The sequence below is a fragment of the Cyphomyrmex costatus genome, unplaced genomic scaffold (assembly GCF_001594065.2).
Source record: "Cyphomyrmex costatus isolate MS0001 unplaced genomic scaffold, Ccosl1.0 scaffold413, whole genome shotgun sequence".
In the NCBI taxonomy this organism is placed as follows: domain Eukaryota; kingdom Metazoa; phylum Arthropoda; class Insecta; order Hymenoptera; family Formicidae; genus Cyphomyrmex; species Cyphomyrmex costatus.
The window spans coordinates 361,442-386,045 of NW_017278351.1; the positions used below are offsets into that span (position 1 = coordinate 361,442).

General features: G+C 31.8%; 1 protein-coding gene across 1 annotated transcript in view; it reads left to right on the plus strand.

Moving 5' to 3' along the window:
- The window catches only part of LOC108777158 (E3 ubiquitin-protein ligase TRIM71), a 32,216-nt gene extending 14,688 nt beyond the window's left edge, over positions 1-17,528 (plus strand). The window contains exons 4-8 of the mRNA XM_018543970.1: positions 11,530-11,684; positions 12,369-12,598; positions 13,360-13,703; positions 17,129-17,196; positions 17,306-17,528. Of these exons, the coding sequence (XP_018399472.1) occupies positions 11,530-11,684; positions 12,369-12,598; positions 13,360-13,703; positions 17,129-17,196; positions 17,306-17,528 (1,020 nt within the window). The remainder of the gene's footprint in view (positions 1-11,529; positions 11,685-12,368; positions 12,599-13,359; positions 13,704-17,128; positions 17,197-17,305) is intronic.
- The last annotated feature ends 7,076 nt before the right edge of the window (positions 17,529-24,604 follow it).

Sequence of the window (24,604 nt, forward strand, 5' to 3'; positions counted from 1 at the left end):
CACACACACACACACACACACACACACACACACACACACACACTCTCATTTCCTTTATTCATTTCTCAGCACTTGATATCGGTCTCTGTCTCATAAGGAATTAAATCGAATAAGACACATTTACTATGTCGTAACCATATTATGCTCTATGATAAACAAAAATATACAATTTGCAATTTTCTATATATTATATATATCGTATACTTCTATATATATTACTTTATACTGTAATCCTATTACTGTCAATATTTTTTTCCATAGCTGTCATTGCAAGAATTTATTTCAAAGTTTTTTTTTTAATATTTTGTAAGAAACAATTGATTTATCGTGATTTTTCATTTTTCTTTATTAAATATTGTAATACTTAAATTATAAATTAAAATTTTTTAACGCGCGAGCGTAATATTTAAATAAAATTAATCGAAGAAAAAAAATTTTGTCGGCATATATCTATGTATTTATACCGTTTAGATCTAATTTGTCAAAAATCATTCGATTATTTTATTATATATATTTTTTAATTATATTATATCACTAAAAAATATTTCATCGTAATATGAAAAATGTACCTCTATTATCTGCAACATTTTGCATTTGTTAATTCTATTTAGACAATTTAGACACCATTAAAATTTGTATATATCAACATATTTAAATCAATCACAACTGAATTAGCGGATTGATAAAGAATATCCATGAAGAAAACTTTTTTGACTGCTTTTTTTCAAAGTACGACGTCAGTAAGAGAAATAGATTTTTCAGCTTATATATTCGTGTGGACGAAATGGGATCCATTCCGAATCAATTCACTGTAAATATATTCCTTCAACGTATTCTCTTTCTCTTTCTCACGAGGTAACTTTTTCGAGGTGACTCGTAGCCACGCCCGACACTCTCCCCAGACCACGCCCGCGAACACAGAGAGAAACACACATAAACGCACACATGTGTAGACTCAACACGATGGTTCTCTGTAGAGCTCAAGGGCTAATAATTTACGTCACAAGCACACCCCACCATAAAGAGTCAGCTACAGGCACCAGCGGGCGTATATTCACAGCGATGACATAAACGCTATCCAGTTGCAGTTACTGTTAATTATCGATCATCTTTTATAATTTATTACCACACCCATTAGCGCGGATATTCGTTGAGACTGGAAAATTCGCTGATGACTGACTGGCCTGACAATTATGTAACGCATCACCGAATCATTTGCTGAAGTCACTTAATTGTCGAACTCATCATCCTCGTCTGATAATCCGACGAACAACAATGATATATACAGTAACTGCTTCAATCATTTGTTGATGGAACGAAGTTATAAGGGGAAACTGATTCTGTCAAATATTTTTTAGTACACAAACTTAAGAAAATATTAAAAATTAAATTGAACAATAATTTTATGAACGAAAAATAAAATAATTGTTTTCTGACGCAAAATTCTGACAATTACGAGTAAATTTATTATAAGTAGTAATTCAAAATAATTCCATAAAATTACGCAAGTTATAAGAAAAAGTGATAAATAGCATTCTTGAAACAATTTAAAATCGCTGTCACTACGTAATGATAAAATTGCATAAAAAATAAAACTAGATATATAATTTCAGCCTTAATATTTAAAATGAAACAAGTAATACAGAGAGACAGGATCGAAGGCCATTGAGAGCAAGCTCGCGGTTATTATATATCAACGTACAATATTTTAATATTTAACAAATAATAGAATCTTATTTTTAATATTTAACTTATTCTACTTAATTTATTCTTCTTATATATTATTGTACATCAAATATTCAAACGTTTTTTGGCTTATTTTAATCCATCTTTAGCAATGAAACAATTGAAATAAAGATGACAAACACTTATAGTGGACATATAGTAAATTCTAAACTTTTTGGTTTTGATAATATCCATTTTATATGACAAATAAGATCAGTTTCATCCTATGAATTAATATCAAAGGAAGACTTTTATGTTAAAATATGTATTCGTTAGACTTGTATCTTCGGGATTTACAATATAAAGTAAATTTTGACGAAGAAAGAAATCTAAAGAATATGTGTTTTAACAAGACGAAGTAGTCTTTGATATGGATTTATTTCGCAGAAGCACTCTCAGCGAAACTGATCTTATATCCCCAGATAGCACCGCAATGTTTAAAAAATGTACTTAAAACGTACATGTTGAACTTTTGGACATATTAAAAACATCCAGATTAGATCCATGGATATTTAAAAAATGTTTTAAAAACATCTGGTGTTACTATTTTGGACTTCTTAAAAACGTCCATTTTAGGATGCAATGGATTCAAACTGGAATAAATTAATATATTAAACAAATTTTAGGTCACAATCCAGATAAATTTGCACGCTGGAAGCAAAAGATCCCTTAACAGTTATCATTGCGAGCAGCAAGCTATTGTAACTTGACGCTTGCCGCTTATTGCGTACTGTCTGAACTTTAATTTTAAGCTTTAATTTGGTAAATTCTCGTGTGTTACCAGAGATAATAAAAATAAAACTCCTTGTGCGATCTTAAAAAAAATTTCACTTGGCAAGTCAGCGAAAGCAACACGTCGCGAGCAGACTTAGAAAATTTTTTGTATGAGATAAAAATTTTTTAAATGTTTAAATGTAAACATATTAGGTGTATAAATAAGTTATAAAATGTTTTTTGTGTAACGTACAATTTAAATATAGAATTCAAATATTTTCGCGCTCTTTTGATATGTGGTGACGCTTAATGTGTACTATTAAAGAAAACAATTAATTTCACACAATTTGACACTTAACTTCAAAATTAAATGGTTTTAAAATGGCGAGCGACAAGCAATTTATTCGACACTGCATTTGATACAAATTTCATTAAGGAAAAAGCGCTGCTAAAGCATACATGAATCAATTTGTTCTGTTCATGGAGACAATGTTGTATCCAAAAGTACGTGTGAGTTTTGGTTTAGGCGATTTAAAGAGGATGATTTTGATGTTAGCGATAGAGAACATAGTGGTGCTCCTCAGAAGGTTACAGACAATCAATTGCAAGCATTACTCGATCAAAACTCATGTCAAACACAAAAAGAACTTGCATAGCAACTTGGAGTAACTCACTAAGATATTTCAATGCGTTTACGGCATATGGGAAAGATTCTGAAGGAAGGAAAGTGAGTGCCGCATGCATTAAGTGAAAAAAAAAAACAAAAATGATCGTCTTGAGAAGTGTTTGAATCTGTACAATAAACAGCATAGAAAATCTTTTTCTTGTGGAAAATCGTAACTGGTGATGAAAAGTGAATTTTTAAAGATAATCCTAAAAAGAGAAAACATTATGTGGATCCAGGACAACTCACTACATCAACGCCAAAACGCAACATCCACAGCAGCAAAGTTATGCTATGCATCTGGTGGGACATGAAAGGTGTGCTATATTACGAGCTGCTCCATCCGAATGAAACGGTTAACAGTGATCAGTCAACAATTGATCCGTTTAAATGAAGAAATCAAATGAAATTGTCCATTTACTGGCAAAGGAAAACGTCCAGTAAAATTGCTTCGTGACAACGCTAGGCCTCATAGGCTTGATAAACCTGTAAAGGAAACGTTGCTAACGCTTGGTTGGGAAATTCTACCGCACCCGGCATATAGCCCAGACGTAGCCCCTTCAGACTATAATTTATTCCGGTCAATGCAAAACGCCGTGTCTGGTGTACACTTTCGAGCATTTAAAAAAGTGGAAAATGGGTGGATAATTTTATCGCATTGAAAGACGAAATCTTCTTCGCTTCTGAAATTTGCAAGCTACCCGAAAGATGACTAATGCCCATTTCCACCAATGCAGATTAACTTTAATCTCGCTTCAATTTGCTCTTCATCTTTTTCTAATTCTAAAAATTAGAAAAAGATTAACAGTAAGTTAAACCGAGATTAAAGTCAATCTGCATTGGTGGAAACAGACATAAAAGTCATAGATAATGACGGGGATTATTTTGATAATTAAGTGTTTTTGTTTCTAAATTAAATAAATATTAAATTTCATTAAAAACGCTTTAAAACTTATTTGTACACTTATACTTTGTACGTTGAATAACTTGTGCGTGCATCATGAACTTTTCGTCATCCTCGCGATCGACCTCGAGATCAAACTTTATTTACGCGCTAACGACGATATAGAATATACTCTGCTCCCTTTATTGTAATCAATTGTTTTAACTATTAAATTCGTTGGTTACGAAATTACTTTCTATCTTGCTCGTATCGACGAAGGTATTTCTATTTAATATCGTGTTATGTCGAAACTATATTTCGCGCGCGCGCGCGAAGAAGTAATGCCTCATTGGCGCTCTTCTAATCAGCGTTTATGAAAAATTATGGAATATTGAGAGAATATATTTGTTATTATTTTATTGTTACTAATTTTGTATATTTTATTGCGACGATACTTGGCTCGTTCTCCGAAGAATCCTTTTCGTTTTTTACCAACCTCTCTGCTAATACCGTAGCTGAATAGGCGGCTATTTACGCCGTCGGTGTTTACGATTCTTCAATCTATTTTGAATCAAATTTCTGTTAATTTCACGAATGAATGGCACGCTCCCTCGCGTCTGCCTAGTGTCCAATTATCAGTATTATATAGGAAAATTATGATAAAGTATCGAAATTTTCTGTAGCGTCGATTCTAAATGTTGAATAAATGTTATTAACGAAAATATAGAGATGTGTAGAATCGTGAAATATATCACGGTCACCAGAATTAATCCGGAAATAGCACGTTAATAAATTCCAGTGCGAATGCTGAAGACTGTAACTTTCAAGTCTCAAATCTCGTAAACTCGGAAAGTATTTTATGAAAATGAACTTCATTATATTGTGTTTTAAAAAGCTTTTGCTATCAGTTATTAGATTCTGTAATCAAAAATATGATGTTCCATTTAAAAAAAAGAACGATGTGACCTTGATCTGACTTTAACGACGCCACCCAAAGTCAAATCAATGGTACCTTCTTATATCTCCCTCCGAACCATATAACTTTTGTTGAAAACATTTATCTATCATAGTGAACTTGAGAAATCTTAATGCATTATTTAAAATGCGATACCCTGTATATACCTATATGCGTGTTCGAATGCGTACTGAATGTAAAAATACGTGCGCACCTGCGGGAATGTTCGCGGAGCTTGCGGTCAACAGTTAAGTCATCTCTCGTTGTCAGTCAAATTACTTTAAGCAACCATAGGCTTGCGCATACAGTTGTACACATTCAAGATATATTAAATAACAATATTGAGCACATTCAGAGTTGCCACAAGTCAGGAAAATGACAGGGAATTTAAAAATGCGTCAGGGAAGTCAGGAAGAGTCAGGGATTTAACACACTTGTCAGGGAAATTGGAATAGCTGCAGCTGTACATTGTTTGCCTTTACACCTTGCCGTGATTTTTTTTGGACAACCTTTTTTTTTGGTTTTTGAAAGGTGTAGCCTTAATTACGCGTATTCATAAACTTATTGTTGAAATGCGATCGGTGGGGATAGTAGGCGTTGATACGAAAGTTGAACAGAAAGTTGGATCTGATATTGATCATTGATTTACAAAATACGATATGCCCTCTTTTCATCTTTGAGGTTCGACGGCACTCGAGTTGTTGATGGGTAGTCGGCCCCTAAAATTAGCTTAACAGTGACATATTGGAGAGCACGCGTGTGAGATCCCCTGAGAGAACATGGTTCCCCTTCTCCTATCTTCAAAATTCACGAAGCAGCTGCCCTGGGAAAATCAACTGACGCGTAACTAAATGGTGTATCATTAATTCCAACATGTATGTTTATATCGCGCGGGTTAAAGTAGGCATACACAGAGCTCGGTATGCTATATCGCCCCTCTAACTGTGATCATAGGAGGAGGAGAGTCTTAGATTTTTGGATTGACCTATTTGCCACATAACGATGTATCATTTTTTTTACTAAAAAAATGATACATCGCTATGTTGATGTTGAGCGCGTGCATAAAGGAAAACAATAAATATTGTATTAAAAATGTTTAAAAGGATGTTTTCAGCACAAATAACTAAATATACTCGAAATTCAAATAAGTAGCAATTAATATATGTATAATATAGAATTATGTATACATAATATTAAATATTGATATTTCGGTTATCGCGTGGGATCTTATTTCTAACAATTTAGTGACTAACTCTTTAAGAAGAAAAAGAGGTACAATACATTTAAAAAATCCATATTAATCGTCATAATTAAATTTTAATAGATAAACATTTTTTTAGATTTGTTAATAAAACATGAACAATATTATATTATTATATATATATTAGTAAATAACTAATAACACTTAATTGAACAACATATAAGATTACAACCAAAATTGCATTAAGTCACAGCATCACATTTTCAATTTCTTAATTAAAAAATTGTACTTTTTGTACGAAATGTATTTTACAAATAATATTTGAGTTTTTTTATAAGAAGTTATAAAATTATTTTTACACATTAATTTAAAATTATGTATTCCTCATTGGTTTTAATTCTCTTCGTTCTATGAGATTTAATATTGTTTAAAATTAAATTTTACATTTAATCACAGATTCCATTGTTTTTATTAATTGTGTTTTTGTGGAGTCCATTTGATTAATTAAAGAAAAAAATTATTTGACATTGACATTTATCCCTGGAAGATAAAGTTTAAATTCAACGAATTTCAAAATCTTAACGTCAATGTACTGCAGACTAAAATGTTGCAATATTTCAACTCGTTGATCAATTTGTTTATTATCATACTAATTTTTTATGTTTTTTTTATTAGAAATACATATTTTTTAATTTTATTATCTCTTTATTTTATTACATTATTAATTCTTTTTATTTTATTAAAGCTCAATAAAAAAAATTAATAATACAAAGAAGGGCTACGAGCCTAACGAATTCGTTAAATTAATGTGTAATTTATTTATTACATTATTAATAACATTATATATTTCCTCAATTGTTACAGATAATGTTTAAATTTTAATATGCATTATGAAAAATAATAACTTCGCTATGAATAAACAATAACCATATTTCGAACAATGGATTATTAAACAACTTTTTCAATTAATAGATAGCAGGTAATTTCTTTTAAAAAAAATTGCTTTAAGATTTTATATAATTTTAATACTCTTTTATAATAGAAAGTACTAGAGATATTCATCTTGTTCTAGCACGTCCTAATATTTTCTGGTATTCAATTGGTTTGCGCGCTTAAGCGTGGTAAATCATGAAAATATTTTTAAACATATATAGATCTTATTTTTCATATTAATAAATGTAATTGTGTATATATCTAGAGTATTATTGACAGGATCTATTTGTACCTTAATAGTTGTTTTGTATTAAAATGTAATAAAACAGTTTATGTGAATATATAATTCATATGATCTTATCATATTTGTTTTCAAATTACAGCTATTTTTGTAATCTATCTTTTTGTCAGATTGTTTTCTATAATAATAGCAGAACAACACACACACAGTTAAAATGTATATAATTGTTCGATTATAATACTTTCACTTCTAAATTCATTTCATTAAAAAGCTTTCCTTATTTTCTTACATTTGACGTTTTTCATATTACTAAAGATAGTTCATTTAAAATAACTTTCATTTTTGCAAAGGAAAGGCATCAAACACATCTGTTATCGAATACATGTCGATTCTTGGGTGACTATTTTATCGTCACGACTATTTTATATCACTTCGAATTGTCCATCGGATTGGCATGAAACATATCGGCACTTTAAGTGTTGCAGAAAACGAAGATAAACGCGTATAACAACGTTTCGAAATCACTATTGAGGTGCACTTGAAACGATATCCAATAATTTGGTGTATGTGGTACAAAATATATCTGGAATAGGAATATTTACCTGCGCGCGCGATAAATAAAAAAAAATTTCACAATTGTTTTGAATATTTTCTCCTATAAAAGACACAATAACATAGATATATTATTAATTTGATAATTTGTCATAGATGTGAACATAACTTATTGTATTTATGGTTATGTGCATAATTTATCCACCTTAATCCCTTTAAATTCTCTCTGCTTGTCGCAAGATCACCTTATTATTCCATCTTTTTTCTTTCAACGTTTTCCTCAATCACTCGCAAATTCCTTGCTCTTTCTCTATTAAAATACTCGGAATGCACTTTGACACCTCCTGGTGCTTTGATGAGATGATGAAATGTCGTGCAGCCTTTCTACGTCTTCGTCTTTTACTATATATCCATTTCGACACATTCTCTTAATTCCACAGAAACTCCTTGTATCCTAACTCCTAATTGTAATCTTTTTATTCGAGACTTGCTGACTTGATTTACATTCCAGCTCTGTCTCAAAAACTGCTTATTCGTGTTCAGCGTATACAGAATTCATGTCTTTGTTTTTCTTTCAATGTTCGCAAATACGATCATATCTCCCTTTGTTTCTCACGTTCTGGTTGGCTTAATATTCGTCAGCGTTTTGTTTTCCACTTGTGTTGTCTAGTATTTCGTCTTTTGCATTCTGGCATTCCTCGATACCTCCGAAATCTTCTGTACTTGAATTCTGATTCCTTATCCTTCCCCAAATATCGTACTTCCAAATTTAAGGCTGCATTTTCTTATACTGCCATGAAATTCTATATGTTATCCTCTTCCATCCGATCATCCCCTTTATTTCCATCGTTTTACTCAATCGCTTTAAAATTTATATCGACATTGTAACACTAAATGTTCTAAGTACTGTGATAAGTATCTCTGTGTGTATGCTTTTGTATATCGTTTCATTGTAATTGTAATCAGTATTTTCGTCACACATACGTTAATTCGTTTTGTCTACTGGAGAGGCTTAATAGTAACAGTCTTGCTGGCGCCTTACCATTTATGTATATACTATATTTCTAATCTCTCTTTTTTCACAATTTCTGTAGTCTTTATGCGCAATAAAATAATAATAATAACAATAATATTATAATAATAATTTATTTTTAGAGATACGATTACTTATTAATTAACGAAATTAATTAACAAAAGAAGAGTTTTCGGTATATCTTACAAGTCGGTTGCACCGATTGTAAATAATTTTATTGAAACATACTTTAATATTAACAATTTGCATGAATTTTTAATGTGTATTTTCTTACTTCTGATGTCACAATCTGAGATAATAGTGATAGTAGAGAGTAAACAGAAATCTTAAGTGCTAAGAGATCTAATATATATATGTATAATATGTATATATAGGTATATCAACATATATTTGTTCTTGTTTATATATCTTCTAATTTTTATCAAAATGAGAAAGACATCGGTGCGGTGAAATTTCTTCGTCAGATTATAGCATGGTTAAATCTCGCAATGTCTGAAATTCATCGTTAGCACAAACAGCCTTTAGGCAACCAAGCCTATTTAGTACACGTGTCCTCGTACATTAAATCGCGGCAATTCTATTCGCAACGATTGAACGGACAGGGTGAGCAAGAAAGAAAGAAGACACAAAAATCAAAAGAGAGGGGCTGAGATCGGAACAAAAGGCCCGCACACTTCGCCACGTGACCGCCTGTGGTACGACTTCGGAGTACTGTAAGTGCCAGAAAGTACAAAGCTTTACCGCTATCTTTTTCTCTTTCATTTTCGCTTTATCTCTTTTTCTCTTCCCCACTTTTTCTCACTATCTTTCTTCGTTTCTCTTTATTAAATTGACCGCAATTTAACGCGATGTTGCACATTGCGCGGAATTTGTAGTAACAATGTCAACTGCATTGCTTTACGTGTTTTATTTTTGTTCATTCATTGATTTATCGATAAGGAGAAGCTCAACTTTTGGAGGCGAGAGATAAGAATCCAACTAGATAAGAATCCAACTGATAAATGCTTTTATTAATTGTAGGCAGCCATGCCGAGAAAAAATGCCGGGCGCTTCACTGGTGCCGGGACTTGAACCGAGACGTCCGAGACCTCGAGTCGCGTCCATATTATGCGTGGTCTACAATAGACAGTAGCAGTAGTGGATTAAGGAGTAGGCGTAGATAATCGACCAATGATAGTTAATTATCCTCCTCACATTCGACTATGATTTGTTGATTTCTACGCCTACTCCTTAATCCACTACTGCTACTGCCTATTGTAGATGACGCATTAGCAAGCAATCGTCTTCTCGCCGCGGAGCCACACAGTCCGACCCGATAGGAACTTAGTCTTATATCCTCGGCCTAGCAGATCATTCGTCCCCGAATAATCTTGTTACGCGTGGACTTTTTAGTTCCTCAAGAGCAAGTCCACGACAGTGATGCCAGACATTTAACTTTTTCGTAATAATTACCATTTTTAAGTTTCTAGTTAGATGGTTTTGATTTTATATATTAAAAATACATTAATTGTACATGATGTATATCAAATTTCAAGTTATTTTATTGAAAAATATAGGATATAAAACAATTGACCGAAAAATGACGCATTTATCCCACTGTGCGCCACCCGCACACCGCATATTCCGCACCGAAACAACTGCGTGTGAATTAAGGGGATCCTAAAGTCGTCTGTATTACTGAGTAAACCATATAATTTTTGTATCGTAAATATCTTTTTTATCATTCAAAAATTCGAAAATCCTTTTCCAGGATTAAAGAATACGCATTAATACGTGCCTGTGAAGTAGAATCTATGCTGAAAACAACAAAATATTTCGAAATTGAGTTCTATTTTACTATTTTTTAATACAATATGGCGCTCGAAGACTGTTACGTCGTTACACATCGTGACAACATTTCATATAAAAACTATACAATCTGTACTTACGAAATAGTAGTCTACAGGCAAGTAATTTGCATGAATATACAGGGTGTTTGAGAAGTAATGAAAAGTTTTGTCGCATAGGAGTAGAATGGACTAAACTGAGAAGAAAAGTCCTGTACCATTTTATAATTTTCACAATAGTTAACGAGATATTAATTTATAAAAATATCCAAATTCGCTCGGCCCACTGCTAAATGCAAGCGCGCGGCTGGATATGACCGCGAACCTCGCTGGGCGATCAACTAGCGCACAACTTTATGTGATCGCACCTTAATTAAGATGGTCCCAAAATAAGAACTGTTACATGAATATGGGTCTAGGATCTCGTCAATTACATTAAAGTAAAAATTATTGGAAATAAATTGTATACTGAATATATTTGTAATACTTTAATTATTGTATAATAAATTATCATACTCAATATAGAGAAGGCTGAAATTTTAGGGTACATGTATATATAATATATCGCAGCTTTTTATGGTAATTGTATTTATCTTTTCTGATGATAGCTAAATTAGAGAGGATCCCGTTTGCCTACAATCCCGATTGCACACATCACTCACGTTAAACGGTGTCTACTAACTTTTCTCTGTGTTTTACCAATGAGTTTATATTATTTTTAAATTGGCCAATCAGCGAGCAATGTGCAATCGGGATTGTAAGCAATCGGAACCTTCCCGTTAAATTATATTTACAATTTTAGGTAAAAACATTTTTAGGCTTGCAACAACAGGCGGCAGAAGTAATGGCAGCAGCTGCCATTTGGGAAATGGAATTGAATGATGCTGAGTTGGAGCTTGGAAAAGTTAATAAACACGAAAAGTTATATATAAATGAAGAGATTGGTCCTTTATACAAGTAAATATAAAGTTATTTTTGATACATATTTCTTATCTTAATTTAATATATAAATTAATAAAAAAAAAAAACCTTTAAATTAAATCAAAGAATAAAGCCCAAGACACATGTAAGAGAATAATGATAGCGATAGGAATAACAGTTTCAACTTATCAGAAATCGGATACACCGAAATACAGTTTTTGATATGTTGAAACTGTGTTATTCCTATTGCTATCGCTATTCCCTCTTGCATTGTGTCTTGGACTTAACTTTTCGTTCTTAATCGCAAGGAGTGCCCCTCGTGATCGCTCATGTCGGACGATGAGTATGCCGTACGTTCCTGCTTTACCTTTTGTACGCTGTCCGTAATTCACTAACTTTATCTTTTAATAACTCAAAAAGTAAGTGTCGAATAAAATTTTTGTAATGCTCAATTTCTTCATCTCTAGATAATCTTTATCCAGAAGATAACTCCCAGAATACAATGGAGATATCTCCTGGATTAAGTTATCTGTAACTTATCTGTAAGTGAAGATATTGGGCATAAAGGAAAAATCGTCTCAGAATTTAATCAAGAATATGTCTTTGCAAGAATATGAGGCTGTTCTGAATCACTCTGTATATGCATATGTGTATGCGTGCGTGTGTGTGTATATGTGTAATTGTGACGAAATTCGTGATATAAAAAAATTTATGCTATAGATGGAAAAATTTCGCGCCCAAAATTATCATAGCTCGTGACATAGTACAACGACCAACGGCTCTCGCCATTGATTCCTGGAGAGATAACATTATCATAACGTGTCCGGGATCAGGACGGATTATCGTACTTGACAGGAAGTTTAAAGTTGTACGAAAGATTCGTCATCAAGAGATGATAGCACCTCAAGGAGTAGCTTTCCTGCAGGAACATGATGAAATATATGTAACAGGTTTTGACACTTAATTTTTGAACAATGAGATACAAAACAGTAGAATATGGCTTAAAATTTTAAAACTTGCTTTTCCAGTTTTTGTTTTTGTTATATTTTTACAATTTTTTCTGTTGAAAATGATTCAATGAAACAAATATTAATAAGTATAATACATAAATAAATAAAAGATAAATAAGATTACCTAAGAATATGCTTAAGAGTACACTTTAGTGTTTGTATTATGTATTTAAGTATTGAAGCGATAAGAATAAAAAACTATTTATATTGATTAAATCTTAACCAAAAGTGGTACTATCCTTATTATTTACTTAATTTTAATAACACGTATCATTTGTATAAACAATTTGATCTCAACAGCCGACGCCAAGTTAAATTCTATTTTACCAAATTAAAAAGTAAAACCTAAGTGGTACTATCTTTAAAAGTCCATGTAATACTATTTTTATTAAATTCTGCTAAATTAAAAAGAAAAAGGGGTTCTATCTTTATCTTTATATATAATGAAAACCAAATATATGTCTTTGTATTCTTATCGAAGAATCTTCCTATTCCGATCCAAGTGGTTTAATTCTTCTTTAAAAAGATTATTATATTACATTTAATTCAAACACATTTATTCTTCCAATCAAAGTTGTAGTAATTATTTAATTATCCTCCTTCGAAACATTATTATATCGCAAAATTGCATTACCTTATTCAATTTAAGTGTTACCACAAAATATGTAAAAACACTTTGTATTATTCTGTATTCTTTGCAGATAAATGGAAGCACTGCATTTTCGTGTTCAATCACAAGGGTGAGCTTGTTTATCGCATGTGTAATAAAGGTTATGGAGAATCAGAGTTGTGTTCGCCGGAAGGTATCGCATTTCATCCGGAACGTAGTGTGCTTTACATCGCTGATACTGGAAACAATCGTATCCAAATTCTTGAGAAAGATGGCACATATTTGGATAGCATTGGACCCAAAAATAAAAGTACAAAAAACACTGTCAAATTCCGTAAAACTAGCTCAAGCGTGAGCCAGTTGAATCAACCGACCGATGTAGCTGTCACAATAACGCGCGTCGTTGTTGCTGATTCCGGTCATCACAAAGTAAAGGTGAAATTATTATTGAGATTAACACAGTTTGAACATTTAAACACAGAAAAAATGTTACGGTTGCCACAACCGGAAACAATAATAATTTCCGCCCATCAATACATTTGATTGTGATATATTATTCATATAAGAGAGACATATCTTAACAGCATAATTGTATCGTAAATGTTAAAATATGACATCAAGTGGTTATCAATCGTACTATTAGTCAATTGTACTCTTAAAATGAAAAATTGTATTGATGAGCAACTTTTAATAGCAATCGTAGCCGTTTTTTTTGTGAGATTATAGCATACAAAGAAACTTAAGCGCAATAAGGAAATTAAGACTATGTGAAGTTGGCCCCCCCACTATTGCAAATCTAAAAATGACCATTACCATTCGTTTGGTGGTCGTTTGGTGGTGTTTGGTAGTCCATTCCCGATGATTGGTAGTCGAAATTATAGCTGGAAATATCAAAAAAAAGGATATATGCGTATGAAGTTAGCCCCCCATTTTTAAAACTCGGCTTTGCAGAATGCAAATGCAATAATGGCTGTAAGCATTCGTTTGGTAGTCGCTTACTGACGTTTGGTAGTCCATTCTCGATAATTGGTAGTCGAAATTATAGCCGGAAATATCAAAAAAATGATATATGCGTGTGAAGTTAGCCCCCCATTTTTAAAACTCGGCTTTGCAGAATGCAAATGCAATAATGGTTGTAAGCATTCGTTTGGTGGTCGCTTACTGACGTTTGGTAGTCCATTCCGGACGTTTGGTAGTCAAAGTTATAATGAGAAATGTCAAAAAAAGAAAAACGCGCCTGAAATTAGACCCCCCATTTCTAAAACTCGGCTTTACAGACTGCAAATGCAATAATGGCTGTAAGCATTCGTTTGGTAGTCGCTTACTGACGTTTGGTAGTCCATTCCCGATGATTGGTAATCGAAATTATAGCCAGAAATATCAAAAAAAGGATATATGCGTGTGCAGTTAGCCCCCCAATTTCTAAAACTCGGCTTTGCAGAATGCAAATGCAATAATGGCTGTAAGCATTCGTTTGGTGGTCGCTTACTGACGTTTGGTAGTCCATTCCGGACGTTTGGTAGTCAAAGATATAATGAGAAATGTCAAAAAAAGGAAAAACGCGAACCACAAAAGATAGAACCACATGCAACAATATATATGATAAGTTCGTCATGATAAATATTACACACCCATACACACACACACACACACACACACATACACACACGCACACAAGCACGCACACGCACGCACGCACGCTCACACGATACTTTTATAAATGTCATAAAAATTTTATTTTTTGTTACACACTTTTATATATATATTATATTATTAAATTTTATTTTATAATTAATATTATATAATAAATAAATTTTATTTTGACGAGAAAAAATAATATGGATATACCAACACACATTTTTTAATTTAATTAATTATATATGTATATTTCTAATCCACACCTCCAAAAAAATAACAATGTCCAAAAAATTACAAAATTCTTTTAATAAATTTTATTTTGGAATACAGCTAGCCTATATATTATATGTAATCGAAAAAGCCGAGTTTTAGAAATAATCAGGTAAAATACATGAGCATATGCCGTTTATTGATACACTTAGTTATAGTTCTGACTACCAATACTCGAGAATGGACTACCAAACATCAGTAAGCGACCACCAAACGAATGCTTACAGCCATTATTGCATTTGCATTCTGCAAAGCCGAGTTTTAGAAATGGGGGGGGCTAACTTCACGCGCGTATATCATTTTTTTGATATTTCCTGCTATAATTTCGACTACCAATTATCGGGAATGGACTACCAAACGTCAGTAAGCGACCACCAAACGAATGCTTACAGCCATTATTGTATTTGCAGTCTGCAAAGCCGAGTTTAAAAAATGGGGGGGCTAACTTCACGCGCGTATATCATTTTTTTGATATTTTCGATTATAATTTCGACTACCAATTGTCGGGAATGGACTACCAAACGTCAGTAAGCGACCACCAAACGAATGCTTACGGTCATTATTGCATTTGCAATCTGCAAAGCCGAGTTTTAGAAATGGGGGGGCTAACTTCACGTGCGTTCTTCTTTTTTTGACATTTCTCATTATATCTTTGACTACCAAACGTCCGGAATGGACACCAAACGACCACCAAACGAATGGTCATGGTCATTTTTAGATTTGCAATAGTGGGGGGACCAACTTCACATAGCCGGAAATTAACATATTGAATATAGTACTGATTTTATTATAATCTTACGATCTCTACTGTAATTGGCCAAGTCGCTTTCTGTTACATTCCATTGTGTAAGTTTTTTTTTTTAGTGCCATGGCTCTCATCCTTTTTTGTTGTCGAATTAAACTTTTGTCTGGATTTTTTTTCACGGAAATCTTAATTAAACATACGTAGATACATTGTGCAATAAAACTACAACAATATGCAGGGTGTTCAGAAATTTAACCGACAAACTTTCAAAGATTGTCTGGGGCACCAAAAGGATCATTTTTTGCAAATGGATTTAGGTTCTAACGCGAGTGTAGCATAACAGACAGTGCACTGATCTGTCATGCCCATCGACATATAGAATGGACCGCTGATGGTAGTGGTGGGGGTAGAAAGACGAATAGAGTGAGAGGCAGAAATAATATGATCGTTCTTTCTCTGTTTACTGACAACTACTGATTACTATTGATCGCTGTTAATCCAACAACCAATCAGGCTTCAGTAAACAGAGAAAGAACGATCATATTATTTCTGCCTCTCACTCTACTCGTCTTTCTATCCCCACCACTACCATCAGCGATCCATTCTATATGTCGATGGTCATGCCAGAGATCCCTGGTTCGATCCCTGATAGGAACCAAAATACTTAAGCTCAAGTCTCCTCTCGCAAAAATTGGCAACTTCCCGAGAGTATTCTTCATTAAAAACTGTAGGTCCCATATGTTTGCGGCAATTGAATAACCAGCATGCATAAACATATGAGTAAGGTATAACACACCTAAGAAGAAGAAGAAAAAGAACTTAGGGTCGAAAGCGTTATACCGTTACATAGAAGGTTGCATAGAAGTTTTGAAAATATTGCTGCTGCGATGCAATATCTTGAATATTTGCGATATAAATAACATTATGGATTTTTAATACTGAAGATGACTCAATCTAGAGTCGAGAAATGTACATAATTTTATTGTATTGTCATTTCAAATTTATTTCTCGCAAAAAAAAACAACCAGCGGTTAACTCCTATGGCTTTTGTATATTATTGTATATATCGCAAAAAAAAACAACCAGCGGTTAACTCCTATGGCTTTTGTATATTATTGTATATTCATTGTTTATTGTTTTGCAATATATTATTATTGTACTATATATATAATAAATATTATAATTAAAATACAATTTTTTTATATAGATATTCAATCATGATGGACAAATTCTTCAGTCGATTGGTGGCATCGGAACGGCAAAGGGTTTATTTAGGTTAATATAAAGTTTTTACGTTATGGTTTTGAAGTTTATATTAATATATAACAATTTAGAGATTTATTAAGAAATTATTAAATTTATTTAAAAATTCTAACTCTAATAGATCACCAGAAGTACTGAAGATTGATAATAAAGGATACATCATTGTTGGTGATGCTGGAAATGGAAGAGTACAAATTTTTTCTCCAGAAGGTAAATTTCTACGGATATTAGGTGTCAAAAAAACGCAAGGATATAAATTTGCATGGATATCTGGTTTGTTAGTGACAAATAATTACGATATTTTGGTGTCTGATAGCAAGAACAATTTTGTTCATTTATTTTAAATACTCTAATATAAAAATACCTTTAACTAATAAAGAGACACGTAAGTTTCCACATTCAATACATCTTTTTTAATGAACTTTATGTTAAAATATCAAAATAAAAACATTTTTATAAACATTTTTACACATTTATATAAAAAGAACGCGTTTTAAAAAATTTCATTTTATTTTTTAAATGTTGTTAAAAATGTACCTGAATTATTTTTACAAATGTGTTAATGCTTATACTTTAAACAAACAAGTCGTGACTTCGCGGAGCGCGTCGCAGGGACGCTGAGCAGCTCTTCCGTTTTAACAAGATCATCGCCGATTTGAGATTGAACCATTGCCGCGCTCGGACGTGCTTTTCTAACAGACGTTTGATTTCTTATTCACTGTGTCCTTTTCTCAATAAAGATTCTTGTTTTTTCTAATAATAAGTAACGTTCCTTTATTTCCGCGGGTCGGAAGTGCGTGTGCGATTCTATGAATTGATCTTGCGAACGCAACAATATACATGTGTATATAAAAATTATCTGAACAACATTCTATGTTTATTATACAATATATTTTGATGGTTTATTTATTTTATTGTTATTACTTTTATTGTAAATTAAATTTTAAAAATAATAACAAAAATCTAAATTTTATTATAAGTACTTTAAGTACCTATTCAAATAACTTATGAAAATTTCATTGCGATTCATTAAGTAATCACAAAAAATTAGAATGTATATATTTTGTTTATTGACTAAACAACTAGTCCATGTATCACAATTTAATTTTACATAAATAATCTTGAATATATAGAGTACTTACATTAAGAGATTGGAACTTTTATCATTTATTTTATTATATAATACATTTCCACACATTTTTATTAAAGGATAGGTTTAAATAATACTACATGGAGAAAATTTTATATTTAAAATTACTATGATGTGGTAGAAGCTACGGACCATCGTGTTTTTTATAAGTTTATTATAAGTTTAAATGCTATAACCATTTTTTTAAAAACAATAATATAAAGTAATTTTTACTCTTTTTCATAGTAAAAATTAACTCTTTCCACGGCTTAAGCACTACATTTAATAAAAAGTACTTCATTTATGTGATAAAATTAGTATTATCATAGTAAAAGTTATGTCGAAATATTGTTGTGAGGGTCTATTCGAAAATACAAGACATAGTAAAATGTAATTTAAAATTGTATTAAAACTAAATATAAAATTTTCTCCGTGTGTACTGCTTATTTTTTAAATAATAACTTACGATCGGAATAGTAAACCATTACTAAAAAAATGTATTATCATCAAATGCGATAGAATAATCTGTAATTTTTTGCAATTTTTTTAATCAAATTGATAAATCTCAGATATATCTTCAAAAAGTATCAGAAAAATTTAAACCAATGAAAATCAGTGAGAATATACCGTACAAGTTAAGCTGAATTTTGGTTTCTATATAATTGCGTATGAATTTATATACTACGTATAGATTCTTAAATGCACGCCGAATTTTTTTTTCAGACTTGAAACGCAGCACTACTAAACTGCCGCAGTATTATCACTAGTTAAATTGACTAACAATTTAACAATTTTTTATGCTCTTTGCGCATCTTTAGATCGATCTTAATAATGTTGAATGACATATTAAAATCTGTAGATTGACATAATAAATCTGTAGATCATTAAATTTTTCATTGTGGAAAATATTATCTCGGCCGAAAGTCGAACCCGGATCTCTGGCATTACGTATGAGCGTTCTAAACCTTATGACTACCGAGGCCTTAGTAATATTCTTCGCAATAATCAGTATAAGTATATATGTTAATCTTTCGAAGTACTCTTCTTCAACGGCTATCGATTTCAACACTGCCGTCACTTATAGGAAACTTTTTTTTCTTAATTCTTCACCGGTAATATTAAACTATAAATGACGATTTTTTTATTATTCTAGCAGATAAATTTAAATTTTTTTAAAATAAATAAAATACGCTCTATCTTCTGTTAAAACAAGAACATGTTACAACTTTCATAAATATGTAAGAATTTTTTCAGATTTTTATAGTCCGATAGTATTGTATAAAGATTATACCAAAATTGGAAGACCCATGTCAAAAGTGAAAAATTTGCATTACCAACAGAGGTTAATAATGTAAAGTATCCTTTGCTACAAACTGATTTGTAAATTTTCTTTCTTTAAAAAATAGTAATTGTGATAAAAAGCCAGTATTTTAATTAATCAATTTTTATCTTTAAATAATTTTTTTTAATCAATAGTCAAAATTAGAGACAGGATTGTAAAAGTCAAAACATACTTTTAACACATAACAAATTAATGAATTATTAAGTGTTCTTATCACGAGAACAAAAAATGAATAAACTCAATGAACAAAATGTACGAAATCAACAAGATCAAAAAATATCTAGGACATATGTATATCTATACATATCTATATATAAACCGTATGTAATCATTTTGAATACCTTCTGTAAAGATAATTATTATACATATAAGTTGCACATATTACTGGCACATAAAAATGATTTCTAGTAGCAATTTATTGCTAATAATAATAATAATAATAATAATAATAATAATAATAATAATAAAAATAATAATAATAATATGGTTGGGGATATATCGGGTTAATATTTGACATAATATTATGTCGATAAATGCTACTAGCAGCTATAACTCTATAACAACGTAAAATAAGATATATATGTATTTATATGAAATTTACGCATTGTTTTATGTTCCTCGTTCGCTATTGCAGAAGTAAATTCTAAATGTTATAAATATAAAGCACCTTACAATTTAATTTATTTCTTTTTAATTCTCTTATCAATATTTTACAATTCATATTTTTTATAATTGTGCAATATACCAAGATTCTAAATACATAATTTATAATAGGTATAAAGCGATTTAATAGATAAACATAAAAAATACAGAATACACGGATCACGATGTAAAATGTTTGTGTTTCCCAAACCACATTCTTAATCAAGCAGATCAAACAAATTCGCGGTAGAGTGTAACGCCGTTCTCGTTTGCTCGTTTGACCAATAAATAATTTGGCAAACAAATTGATCCCCAAGGACTATAAACAGATACTTAAAGGCACACGATATCGCTGTCTAGTGAATTAAATGTCTTTAAACCAATATAAACATAAATCGCACTATTGGACAATAGGAAATCGTTCGATGGCCAGACCCCTACTGTGAGAACCGAAGTGGGCCCTGCGGCGTGAAATCTCTATTATTCCAAGGGTCGGAGAGTGGTTCGAGTACGTTCCAAACCGTTCGACGGACACGCGTGTGCGTGCCAAGGGGGATGCTTTGGCGTTGACAGGGGAGCTGGGTATTCGGCTGGTCCTCGCCCCTCGAAAATAATGTAATCGCGAATTAAATGTTTGCTCGGATATCGTCGATCTTCAAGCAGGCCTCTTGTTTAAGAAAAAAACGACTAGTAAGTGGATTTGACTTTGACAACTGCAATCTTTAGATAAATCTCTATTGTGTGATATACGATTAGATAATATATAAATTAAAATATGTTGATTGATCTTCAAGATATAATTTATATTTTTGTCCCATTTTCAATTTCAAATTTTTATTACTGTGATATCTCATTTAACCTGTTTTTCTTTGAAAATGTACTTCTCATTACTTTTTTAGTATTGTGAGTTATAACTATGAAAATTTAGATACTTTACAGTTAATACATTCAATATACAATGCTATGTATAAATTATTTCTTTATTATAAACATTTTATAAATGTATATTGTATATATTTCAATTTTTTATATTATACTTATTTACTATTTTGATGTTTCGTGGAGGAGATATAATTGCATTACTATGCATAAATATGTAAATATTTATAGATTTTTAAATAACTGTTTGTCTCAAATATTTATTAAATATAAATAGATTCAAAATGTTTGTGATAAGTATCAATATGTATTCAACAACTAATATAAAGAGATAAGGGCAATGAGCCAATAATTTCGTTAAAATCTTTTTAAATTAATCTAATATATTGCGAAGGATATCACGTAATTATGGCGTTTCGTCCCAGCTTCCACAGTACTGGACTCATCAGTAAGGCATTGTAGTGGAAGCCTACCTTATATGCCTGAGAGAGTTATTTAGTCGAGATTCTATATAAAGAGATATACGCGTATCAAAGCATTTGCGAGAATTTTGCGAATATCTATAGACCTTTGATGGCGAATCGACGTAGTAATATTCTTCGCAATATTTATTCAAAGTAATATATCTATTCAATTGAATGTGCTTGAAGCTCTGTGTGCTTAAACTTATATAAATTTACATAAATCTCTTTGATATAAGTTTTTGATGTAATTTGTTGAAAAACGAGTTAGAATCTGTTATTAAAAATCTTAAAAATAAAAAAGAGTTTTAATTTTTTACTTTTACTGTTATAAATTACATTTTAAAATTATTTGTAAGGTAATCTAAAATAATTTGGTAATATTTGTTATTTCAACTCTTTTGTCCCATTAATTTTAAATTTATTACACAACGTATATGGTAGATAGAAATATGTAAAACGAATGCAATGATTGAAAGATCAATCTTGTGTAGTGATAGGGCTTCGTATATGCATTATACTGTATTCCCGCAGTAAGTCTAATCCCAATTATATATCAGCAGATTGTCGTTCGGTAGGCCTGTCAATAACAATTCGGCGATGTCTCTAGCCAGAATCGACCGCGAACCGCCCTCTTGCTCTGAACTCGTTTCAGCAGGGACAAAACTTTGTCCTGGTACCGTGTAGTAGTGGTACAACCCCGGCAAACCACCATTGTGATCGTATTAACACCTCGCATAATTGCATCGCCGCACTTCTATCGCCGCGCGTGCACTAAACATAGCTCATTTGAATATTGGCCTATTCATAGTATTGAGAAGGCCAATAATCGTGCCCTTAAAAGAGACACTGCTACCGACCGACCTCGGCTCTCACTATTCTCTAAATATCATTCTAGACGATATTTTCTCAGGCTATTATAAACGAAACGAACTGAAATTTTTACAAGCACAAGTTATATGATGTATCCTATTTTTCACGCGCGCGTTTAAGGAGATTCTCGCGATACTTCCTAGTCAATAGACAGTTCAAATTCCTAAAATTATATAAAACAACATAATATAAAAACATTATCAACTAATTTAATATTTGTTTATTTAGAAACGAAAACATTTAATTATCAAAATAATCCCCGTCATTATCTATGACCTTTAGCCATCTTTCGGGTAGCTTGCGAATTTCAGAAGCGAAGAAGATTTCGTCTTTCGCGATGCGATAAAATTATCCATCCATTTTCACACTTCTTCAAATGCTTGAAAGTACACCGGACAAGGCGTTTTGCATTGACCGTAATAAATGATAGGTAGTCTGAAGGGGCTATGTCTGGGCTATACGCTGGGTGCGGTAGAATTTCCCAACCAAACGATAGCATAACGTTTCCTTTACAGGTTTACCAAACCTATGAGGCCTATAGTAAAGGACGATTTCGTTTGATTTCTTCATTTAAATAGATCAATTGTTGATTGTAGCGATCACTGGTTAACCGTTTCATTCGGATGGAGCAGCTCATAATATAGTACACCCTTCATGTCCCACCAGATGCATAGCATAACTTTGCTGCTGTGGATATTGGCGTTTTGGCGTGTAGTGGGTTGTCCTGGATCCACATGTTCTCTCTTTTTAGGATTATCGTAAAAAAATTCACTTCTCATCACCAGTTACGATTTTCCACAAGAAAGATTTTCTATGCTGTTTATTATACAGATTCAAACATTTCTCAGGACGACCATTTTTGTTTTTTTCACTTAATGCGTGCGGCATCCACTTTCCTTCCTTCAGAATCTTTCCCGTACTTTTGGGTACAATATTGACTCCAAGAACAGGACAAATTGATTTATACGCTTTAGCAGCGCTTTTTCCTTGATGAAATTCATATCGAATGCAGTGTCGAATAAATTATTTGTCACTTGCCATTTTAAAACCATTTAATTTTGAGGTTAAATTTCCAATTGTATGAAATCAATTGTTTTTTTTTATTAGTACACATTAAGTGCCACCACATATCAAAAGAGCGCGAAAATATTTGAATTCTAAGTTTAAATTATACGTTACACAAATGACACTTTAAAACTTATTTGTATACTCAATACAGTATTAACCAAGTATATTATTATAAAAATATCTTGAAAGCTATATAAAAACCTATGTATTTAAAAATTATTTGTGATATATTATTAATATAATTACCTAACGGTTATATATAATAGACATTTAATGCACTCAAAAGTATACACAATAATGTACTTAAAAATATATGCAGCTAAAGTTTAACGTATTTATTGGCTCCTTATGCAAATTTTAAGTTGTATGAAATGGGCAATGATTAAAATGACCAACGGAATTATAGCAAAACAAAAATTTGACATATCTGGATCACATTAATTGCATCCTTGTGTAAATACATTTACAATATCAATAACGTTAGAAATATATGTATAAATAGTAGATATGATTGGTACCTCTCTTTTCCTCTTTATATTTAGCTATACGTTCCGTTTAGTTAATATTCCATCACTTTTCCATATTTTATAATATTATTTTTTTTGGCATATACAAAGCTAAAATTAATTAATTTTATTAAAAATGTTAATATACTATACATTAAATAAATATAAAAGAAACGAGAGTGAAAGAACGCGCGAAGAGAGAAGAAAAGGAAAGTTTAGGCTAAAGAAGTAAAAAAGAAAATTATTTTTAATCAAAAGAACGTTGATAATATTTTATTCGTGCTTGGTGAAATTGAAAAACTATTCCTCCTTTCTTGGTCATGCTCCCTCCGTGTTCCCTACAAATAAATCCGCCCCCGCGTCTGCTGTTGAGATGACGACGGGCAATAGTGGGTGGGGACGAATAAAATTTCTACGGGGGTACGTCGTCCTAGCCGATAAAATCCTCGTTGGAGCGTCTGCCCGCCAATCCCGTGCGCGTCTGATAGTTACGTTCAACACGCGTCTCGGCTCGCCATTG